Here is a 9,847-nt window from a genome sequence, read left to right as displayed (position 1 = left end):
GGGCCCATACGCGGGCCCGGCGATGCGTCGCCCACTCGGCCGGGGGCCATCTGCGCACGACCGCGGGGACCCCGGCGGCGCCAGATGCGCATGCCCGGGGCCCCGCCTCGGCCTCGCGCGGTTTCTTGTTCTCCCCCCCCCCCCCGGGCACCACCCGGTGTGTGCGCGGCGGGGGGCGGAGGGGGAGGGAGACACCGTCCGGCTGCTGGCCAACCGTCGGCGAGGGCAGCGAGGTGCGGTGCCACTTTGGGGCGCAAGGGCCGGCCCCGGCACTGAAGCGCCGGCAGCTGGTGCGTCCGGGGAGCGGGCGGCGTCTCGTCACCGGGCCCGGCGTTCCGTGCGGCAACCCCGGCGACCCACGCCATGCATCCGGGCGCCGGCCTCTTCGTCGGCTGTTGTCGGACGTCCGGGGGTGCGGGCGAGCGTGAGCGCGCGCGCGCGCGCGCGCGTGCCCGGGCCCCCTCACCCGGCCGGTGTCGTGTCCCGCACAGAGGGGGAGCGCGCGTCGGGGGCGGGAGGGGGCGGCGGGGCGTGCCGCCACCACGAACAACAACAACAACAACAACAAAAACAACAACAGAGGATCCGCAAATGGCCGGGGAGGCCTTGCTGCGGGCGTCGGCGGGGCCGGGCCAACACGCCGCGGACACGCGCGCACTCGGGTGTGCGCCTCCCCGGCGTGCCGTGAGAGTCCTCCTGGGCGGGACAATCGCGCGCGCTCGCACGCCCGGCGGGCGGTTCGCACGCGCGCGATCAGGTGTCTAGCGGAGTGTGAGGGGCGGAGCGGGGGGGGGGGGGGACGCGCGGCAACACGGCGGGCCCCTGCCTCCGAGCTATCTGCCCGGGCGGAAGGCGCCGGCGCCGGGCCGGGTCAGCGGAGCTGTGGCGACATCGAGCGCGGGAGGCCTCCACCGGGCGGGGCCGGAAGTTTGCGTGGGCGCGTGCGCGCGCGCGCGGCACGCCGACGTGGGGAGGTGCCCCTCGGCGGGGCGGGGCGGGGCGGCCGGGCCCGGCGGGACTCACTCCAGTGCATGCTGCCCCTGGCGCGGCGTTCGTGAGAAGCTTCCGCCGTCGGCCCCTCGTCCCAACGGTCTCCCTTCGGGCCGCAGCCCCGCGGCACCCGGGACCGTCCGACCCGGACGCCGTGTTCCACTCGGTGCGTGCGGTGGTCCTGTGCGCGAGTGCCGCGCGCGCGCCCGGACCAGCGCACGCTGGCGTGGTGGTGGCGGCGGGGGTGCCGGAGGGGACCGAGCCCACGGCGACGTCCGGGGGGCGAGGGAACACCCGCGTCCCGTGGACGGATGCCTCGTCATTCCAACACCCTACCCCCCGGCGCGGGGCGGGCACCTTGCGGAGCAAGCGGCATGCGTGCGTGCGTGCGTGCGTGCGTGCGGGCGGGCGGGCGGGCGGGCGGGCTTGGTAACGCGGATGATGGCTTGGGCGTGGCCGGGCGGGTGTGGCTCCAAGCCATCCCCCCCCTGCTTCGCCCGCCTTCCTTCCCCCCCGGGGGGGGGCGGGGCGCCCTCCCCAAGGAAAAGCCCACTCATCCGCGCTGAGTCAGCGTGTCTCGCGCCCCCGGGGGAATGCGCGGCACATTCTGCATCCCGATCTTTCTCTCGTTCTCTCGCCGTCTCTCGTCTGATGGGGTCCCCTGTGGGGCGGGGGCGGGGGCGGGGGCGGGCGCGGCTCATCCGGCCCATCGGCCCATCGGATGGGCGGGCGGGCGCCACCGCTGGCACGGGAACTGGCGCCCATTCCGCCGGCTGGCGTTCTTTTTCCCGGACTTTCCGGGAATTGTGCCGGACGGGTGCGCGAGGGCGCGCTGGCAGGCGTGCGCCGAGAGCAGCGGCACCGCGAGGACCCCGCCGGCCGGACCTCCGGAGCCGCGAGGGGAGTGACTCGGCCGGGTGGCCGAGCGAGCGAGCGAGCGAGGGGGTCACACATCTGCATGCGCAGGGATGTGGGCGGTCGCGCGCGATCAGCGCGCCCGCCCGCCGCCAGCGGGGGGGCGCCCCCCTATGCGCCGGCACGGCGGCGCACACACTCTCGCACATGCACAGGGGAGATCTTGTCCAGATCCCGGGCGCACTTTCTTCGGCCCCCCTCGCCCCGGCCCTGGTCGGGGGGGGGCCATTCCCCCCTCTTGGTGTGTGTGTGTGAGGGGCGGGGCCGGGGAAGGGGACGCAATCTCTCGGCGATCGCCTGCTGATCGCCCCCCCTGTTGAAAAGGCACCCACGCGCGGCCCCCCCCCCCAGGGACGACCGCCGCCGTCGGCGCATGCCAGCCGCCGCCGCCGCCGCCGCCGCCGCTGCCTCGGCTGCGTCGGCCAGGCAGGGCATGTGTGGGCGTGCGAGTGTGTGGGCGGGCGCGGTGGGCGCACGGGGCGTGTGTGCGCGCATACGCGCGGAGAAGATCTCCCCGCGTGTGGGGTGCTACGCTGTTCCCCCGCCCCTTTCCCTGCCGCGGCCCTGCGCGCAAGGCGTCCCCGGGGGCGGGGCCAGGCACCAGTGCACGCCTCTTTTTCGGCCAGCCCCTCCCCCTATGGCGGGCCTCGGCCGGGCCCTCCCACATGTGAACTCCGCTTCGTCTCCCAATATCCTCCCTCCTCCAACTCCTTCTCCTCCTCCTTCTCCCCCTTCACACTCCCCCTCTCCTTGTCGCCGGCCGCCCCTCCCCTCCCCCACAAGGTACCCCCCCCCCGCCCCTCCTCAGCCTGCCGCTGTGCTGCCCATCTCCCGGCTTTCGCCCGCCACCCACCGCGCTTGTCAACTCCCCCCCCCCCCATCCGACGCAGTTTTCCCCACTAAGGCGTCGGCCCGAGCGACACCCCCCACTCCCTCCCTCCGCAGCCTACCCCCCTCCCTTGCTAGTCCCATGGCCCCTGCGCCCGCGCCACTCCACCACCTCCCCTCTTTGCAGCCGCCTGCCGCATTCTCGCCGCACGCCGCTCCGCGCCAGCTCCCCCTCCCGCCCCCGGTCCCGATCCTCCACCGGTCGGCCCCCCGTCCCGCCGTCGCAGCCGCCGCCGCCGCTCCAGCCGCCGCCGCCGCCGCCGCCGCCGCCGCCGCTCCAGCCGCCGCTGCCGCAGCTGCCGCCACTTCCTCCCCCACCATCGCCGCAATTCACTCCACGGCGGCGCCCCCGAGCGCCAGCTCCAGCGCCGAGGCCTTCCGCTTGGCCGACAGGCACGCGCCTCTTTCTTCTTCGTCTGCCGCCGCCGCCGCCGCCGCCGCCGCCGCCGCCGCCGCCGCTGCTGCTGCCGCTGCCGCCGCCGCCACCGGTCCCGGCTCCGACTCGCCGGTCCTCTCTCCGGCCAACGCCCCGCTGTCGCCACAAGCCGCAGCCATCGGAAGCCGAAAGCGCCCGCGCTCCGACTCGATCGGCGGTGCCCATGAGGCTTCTGGCACGGAGCCCCATCTCCTCCCGGTGACCGGGTCCTCGGTCATGGGTGCGTTTGGCGCTCCTCCACTTTCTTCCCCCCCCAGTCTCTCTCTCCCTCCCTCTCTTTCTCTCTTTCTCTCCCTCTCTCTCTCTCTCTCCCTCTCCCTCTCGCCCTCTCGCCCTCTCGCCCTCTCGCCCTCTCGCCCTCTCGCCCTCTCGCCCTCTCGCCCTCTCGCCCTCTCGCCCTCTCGCCCTCTCGGATCCTCTTCGGTCTGACTCACCCCCTCCCCCCTCCCCTCCCTCTCCCCTCTGCTTCGCCCGCTTCAGACTACACGGCCAACATGGCCGCAGCCGAGGGTGGCGCCGAAGCCCATGCGCCACCCGATGGTACCTTCCCCCCCGGTGGCAAGGCCGGCGTGCTGGCCAATGCCCGGGCACGTGGGCTCAAGATCCGCCCCCCTCGAGGCGGCGTCAGCGGCGGCGCCTTCGCCCCGGACGATGGGAGCGAGCTCGATGACAGCGGTCTCGATGGCAGCAGCGGCCTGGATCGGGACTCGGCCACTCCCTTCGATGGCGGAGCCGATGGCCCGAGCAGCCAGCCCACCCCCGGCCCCGGTGATGGCGGCGATGACGATGACCCTGGCACCGAGGCCACCGATGCCTCGGACGCCTCGGACGACGAGGCCGGCACCCCGGCCGGGGATGACGCCGCCACCGACGACCTGGGCGGAGTCTTCACCCGGGCCATTCAGCGCAAGGTCCGCAAGGACATGATCGCCTCGTCGGCCGGTCGCCTTCGGTCTCTCAGCGCTTGGAACATCTACCAGCGCGCCTACACCGAGGCCTACTCCAAGGAGAAGTACTCCAATGTCGAGTGCGCCAACCGCTTCAAGATGCTGGACCAGACGCAGTTGGACCTCCTGCGGAAGTTCGCCTCCGATGTGTCCAATGCGGCGCTCTATCACTCGCCGCCCATTTCGGCGTCCAATGCCAAGGCTGGGGCCCGCGGGGCCGGGGCCGGCGGGCTCACCGCCTCGGACCAGCGTCGGCTGGTCCAAGCCCAGCGCCGGGGCCTGCGTGATCTGGACCGCCGCATCAAGCACCTCCACGCGCAGACCGGCCTGGAGATCGCCATCATCACGGCCGCCTCGCGCGCCTCGGCCAACGCCTACAACGGTGTTCTGGCCACCAGCGAGAATGCCGCCAAATTCCTCCTCCCCCAGAAGCTGGCCTTCCGCCATGCGGTGTTCGGGGAGACCCCGCCGGCTGGTGGTGCGTCTCTGCCATGTGCCCCTTTTCGCGCCTCGCTCGCTGAAGCGGGGAGGGGGCGCGACGCCCATCCTGCCATTGCTAACCCTCCTCTGCTCCTTCATGCTGCCCCCCCCCTCCCTCCCTCTCTCTCTCTCTCTCTCCGTGCGCGCGCGTGCGTCCCTCCTCCTCACCAAGCAGTCGACCTGGAGTCTGCTTCCAAGGCCGAGCTTCGGAACAATGCCAAGCATCACCTGCGCGCCGCCTGGGAGGCGGCCACCTCCGAGGCCAAGCTCCCATCGGCCTTTGACATCAGCGAGCATGGGTACCTGGCCTACCAGCATGGCGGCGTGTCCTTGGTCCTGGTGGGCATGCCGCCACTGGACCGCGGCGACTCGACGCGCGAGCAGAGCGCCGCCGCCGCCGCCGCCGCCGCCGCCGCCGCCGGGGCCGACAGTGCATCGGACGCGGCCAACAGCGGGGGAACCCCCCGGCCTGCGGGTCGGCGCATGCGCCGGCAATTCAGCCTCTCCACCGCTTCGGTGGCCTCTCTCCGGTCGATCATCCTCAATGGCGAGCAGCTGCGGTTCATTCCCATGTCCGAGCTGTCGAGCTACCGCCAAGCCCTGGAAAGTGGCGAGGCCCACACTCCGGGACATGTGCAGCCATACATGCAGCAGCCGCAGCCGCCGCAGCCGCTGCCGTCGCAGCCCTCGCAGCCGCCGCAGCAGGCTCTTGTGCCGGCTGCGGCGTATCACCACGCCACGGTGGCGTACCACCAGTCGCCGGGTATGCCGGGGGCGGTGTACCCCCACTCCGAGAGCGATGTCCCCGGGCTCATGCCCAGCACGCCGTCCTTCCACTCGTCGTCCTTCGGGTCCGGCGGGTATGAGCAGCAGCAGCAGCAGCAGCAGCAGCAGCAGCAGCAGCAGCAGCGCACGCCGTCCATGGGCCCGCGGCACGAGTCTTTCGGCATGTCGGTCGGCGGCCCCGGCGGCGCGCCGGCGGCCCCCATGCAGCCGATGTTTGCCGGCGGGGCCTCGCATTATGTCTCGCACCTGGACATGCAGCATCAGCACCAGCAGCACCAGCACCAGCACCATCACCACGCGGTGGGCATCCACCCGGCACAGTATGCCGCGGCGACGGTGGCCGCGGCGACTGCGGCCTCCTCCGGCCACGGGCACATGGGTGTCCCCGTGCCGGCGGCCGGGCATGCGGCCGGCGGCTTCGCTTCCGGGGCAGCCCCGGCGGCTCCCCCCTCCTCCGAGGTAGGCACCCCCGGGGGGTCGGGCTTTGCGCCGATGGCCTCGCCGGCCTCCTCGATGGCTGCCATGTCGCCGCATCTGAGCAGCGCCCAGCCCTCCCCCTCGGCTGGGGCCGACCGCCACATGTCCTTGTTGGTGGATGACCGGCGTCCGGTCACCAGCATCCCGGTCAGCCGGCAGGCAGCACCCTTCATGGCAGGTGGCGGTTCTGCGGCTGCGGCGGCTGCGGCGGCGGCTGCGGCTGCGGCGGCGGCCCCCCCTCCCACGCACCAGTTCTATCGGGCCAACTCCGCGGCGCATATGTTGCACCATGGGGCACCTCCCTCGGCCGGTGCGGCCTCCTCCTCGCCGTATGGCGGTCCTGGCGGGGGCGCCGCCCGGGATGGTGGCTCTCCGGCGTCCATGTCGCCAGCTCAGCAACACCACCATGGGCATCATGGGCACCATGGGCATCATCCGGCGGCGGGTATGCACCCGGCCTCGGCGGCCGGGCATCACCTGGTGACGACCGGCGGCTACTCGCCGGTGGTTTCCGGCAATGGCGGCACTGCTGCTGCTGCTGCTGCCAGCACCGGCGGTGGCGGCGTCATGCTCTTGGACGGGGCCGTTGGCGGCGGCGGTGGCTACCACCCGGCACAGGTGCCGCCGTCGCTGTCGCAGCAGCAGCAGCAGCAGCAAGCACAGTATCACTCAGCGTCCCAGGCTTACCACGCCAGTGGCGGCGGTGGCCAGCAGCACTACCACGTGAGTGTCGCGGTGCCGGTCGCCCAGCACGGGCACCCGCACCAGGTATCGCCGCCGGCCGGGGCCGGCACCCCCGGGCGGCCGGTCACCGGCGGCCGGGCTTCCTACCACCCAGCAAGCGGGGGCCACATGTCCTCCTCGCCGGGGAGCAGCTCCCCGCAGTTGCACCTGGGGGCCGCCATGGCGGCGGCAGTCCACCGGCGCGATGGGTCGGCCAGCGGGGCGCACACCCCCCAGCAGCATGCATATGGCTCGGGGGTGGTGGCGGCCAGCAGTGGCCACATGTCCGGCCATGCGACCCCCTCCGGGCAGCATTCCTCCTCGCCGATGCCCGCGGCTCCGGGGCCGGGGGCGCTTCACCCGCAGCACCCCGTTTCCTCCCTGCAGGCGCACCACCGGTCGCCCTCCTTCAGTGATTTCAGTCAGATCCCGCAGCAGCAGCAGCAGCAGCAGCAGCCGCCGGTGGGCGCCCCGGCCGGGGGACATCACCTCCACTCGGCGATGGTGGGAGCCCCGGCCGGCGGGCCTTACCGCGGCACCGGGCACTATTCGCCACACCAGCCGTCGTCCGGGGACTTTGCCCCGGTGGCCGGGGGGGCGGCGGCAGGTGCTGGCGCTCCTCCGGGAGCCTTCTCGGCGTCCGATCCGACCACCGGCGGCGGCGGTGATGGCCAGTCTCCTCATGCCTTCCTCCAGCATCATCCGCAGCAGCCGGCCGCGGCCGGGTCTCCGCAGTACCACCCGCACATGCAGCAGCAGCCCGGTGTCGGGGGAGGCCCGGGCGGTGGTCCGCACGATGGCAGCATGTTGTCGCCGTTGCTGGCCCCCTCGTCCATGCCCGACGGGCCGCCCCCCTCTTCGGGCCCGACCGACCAGCTCTTCGGCAAGTGATGCTCTGCCATGTGCGTGTGTGTGTGTGTGTGTGTGTGCGTGTGTGTGTATGTGTGTGTGTGTGTGTGTGGCAATCTGTGGTTTCGCCTCCCTCCCCACAACACGGCCAGCCAGGTTGCCTGCTTGTGCATACCGGTGTGGGCGGGGTGTCCTCACCTTCCCCATATCTTCCTGCTCCCCCCCCTTCTGGTGTTTCTCCCCTTTCTCCCCTTTCCTCCACACTTCCCTCCCCCTCCCGACGAAACGCCTTCTTTGTACTTGTTTCCGCCGCATCCGGTGCCTTCTTCCTCCCCCATCCCCACCCACCCATCTCTTCTCCCCTTCCGCTCGTTGGTCTACCTTCCTATCCTTCCGCACAGAGCAACCCCCCCCCTCCCGCGCCAGGCCGCGTTTCCCTTCCTCCCCCCTTCCCCTGCCCTCCTGCCCCTGGAGCTTTCCACCCTCTCAGATTCCCCAGGTCAGCACCTTCCCCCTTCTTCCCTTTTCCCTCTTGCCCGCGCTTCCCGGGGCGCCAAATACACCCTGCATGACCCCCCCCCCCCCCCCCAGAAGAGACCACGCCGCTTCTCGTGTTTTCATCCCACCCCACCCCACCACTCCAATCTCCACCTCCACCTCCCCCGCAGGGTGTTGTGGCGCGCCCTGCCAGAAAGTCCCATTCTTGTCGCGCCGGCCTGGGACCCGCCTCTCGCATCATGGCACAATGTCCCCCCCCCCCCCCCCTAACCCGCCGCCCATGCAGCGCACATGGAGGAGGGAAGGTGGCGGAGCAAAAAAAAAAAGAAGCCCACGAGCAGGCTCGCGCCAGGAAATGGACGGGCTCGCTGGGCCTATCTCGCTCAATCCGCCCCCGGTGTTTCCCCGGGCGGCTGGCGTGCGGGCGACCAGGGGGGGGATGCGTGGAAAAGAGGGAGGGGGAAGGGATCGCGGAAAATCGGACACTGCTGCCATCGGAATGCCAGGCCAGTTTCCCACGCCGCATCGCCAGTGCCCCAACCGCAGGTGCCGCGATCCTGGTCGGAACTGGCCCCGGATGCGTGTGTGTGCGAGTGCGACACTCTTTGGGGGGGGGGGGGGGGGGGACCGGGCAGCAGGGCAAAAGGGCAGATGTCAGGAGGGGCAGATGGGGAAGACGCCAGTGAGAGAGAGAGAGATGGCGCAAGGGAAGCAAGGAGAAGAAAGGGTCGAGATGGGGAAAGAATGTGTACCTCGCCCTGCTGCGAGCCACCGGAGGGGGACCCGGCGCGGCCGTCCTGCGGCGAGTCCGCCGAGGAGGGGCTCGAGGCCCCGGTACCAGAGGCAAAGGCCGTGCCGCTGTCGCCGGAGGGTGCCGGGGTGGTGGCAGCCGACGGGGGCCCGGAGCCAGCGGTGTCCAGGGGCGGGAGCATGGGGCCGCTGCCGGGGAGGGGCCCGGGCCCGAGTGCCGGGCCGAGCCCCGGCATGGCACCATGCCCGGAGGAGCCCTGCGATTGCTGGCCGCCATGCATGGGGAACTGGCCGGTGGCTTGCATCGGTGGGAAGGCCGCATGGTGGCCGCCGGTGGGCAGCGACTGCGGCTGATGCGACGGCTGGGACTGCTGGCCCGGGGACAGGGCGGGCATGGGCACCAGGCCGCCCTGCTGCGAGGGCACCGTCGGGGTGGCGAGTTGCGGCGTTTGCTGCTGCGAAGTGGGACCGGTCAGAGTGGGCCCCGGGCCCGGGCCCGGGCCCGGGGCCAGGCCCGGGGCCATTGGACCAAGCCCGCCATGGTGCATGTGGCCACCGAGGCCGCGACCCGGCCCGAGCCCCGGGCCGGTAGCCATGTGGCCCAGGGGGACCGCCGAGGTGTTGGCAACCAGCGGGGCACCGGGGCCGGCACTGCCCGGACCGGCGCCTCCGGGCATCATGTGTACCATGCCCCCGGGGGGGGCGCCGCCAGGTCCGGCGAGCGGGGGGCCATCGACCACCATGGTGGTCGGGCCCATGTCGCCAGGAGTGCCAGCAACCGGGCCGACCACCGAGGGCACAGCTTGGTTCGCTTGGATGGAGCGTGGCCCGGTTGTCGGGAAGATCGGCTCAAGGCGCATGGATACCCCATTGTTGGTGAGGATAATCGGGCCGGACATGTTTTCCGACACCTCGATGCGGAAGCCCGGCGGGAGGAAGGTGTTGAAGCCGGTGATGAGCGAGTGGTGGTTTTGGAAGAGCCCGGCCACACGCTGGATGACCCCCGGCGTGTCGAGGCTGGGAGGAGGGAAGCGGCGAAGAGGGAGCAGGAAGCCGAAGGGAAAGGGGGAAAGTGGGGCGGATGTGCGTCAGCGGGGGGGGCGGGGGG

General features: G+C 72.3%; 2 protein-coding genes across 2 annotated transcripts in view; one reads left to right on the top strand and one right to left on the bottom strand.

Annotated features, from left to right (window-relative positions):
* Positions 1 to 2,875: 2,875 nt before the first annotated feature.
* Positions 2,876 to 7,533, top strand: H696_01971 (hypothetical protein; the record flags this gene model as incomplete). The annotated part of the gene is made up of 3 exons (XM_009495873.1): positions 2,876 to 3,449; positions 3,710 to 4,654; positions 4,832 to 7,533. The coding sequence occupies 3 exons, from the start codon at positions 2,876 to 2,878 to the stop codon at positions 7,531 to 7,533; spliced, it is 4,221 nt and encodes a 1,406-aa protein (XP_009494148.1).
* Positions 7,534 to 8,372: 839 nt separating this feature from the next.
* H696_01970 (hypothetical protein) overlaps positions 8,373 to 9,847 on the bottom strand; it is a gene marked incomplete at both ends in the record, with an annotated part of 1,638 nt that continues 163 nt past the window's right edge. The window contains 2 exons of the mRNA XM_009495872.1: positions 8,373 to 8,402; positions 8,742 to 9,756. Coding sequence (XP_009494147.1) covers positions 8,373 to 8,402; positions 8,742 to 9,756 — 1,045 coding nt within the window. The remainder of the gene's footprint in view (positions 8,403 to 8,741; positions 9,757 to 9,847) is intronic.

Source organism: Fonticula alba (assembly GCF_000388065.1).
Source record: "Fonticula alba strain ATCC 38817 unplaced genomic scaffold supercont2.3, whole genome shotgun sequence".
NCBI lineage: Eukaryota > Rotosphaerida > Fonticulaceae > Fonticula > Fonticula alba.
Note: the sequence above shows the minus strand (reverse complement) of the source record. Positions and strands in the feature narration are given on the sequence as shown.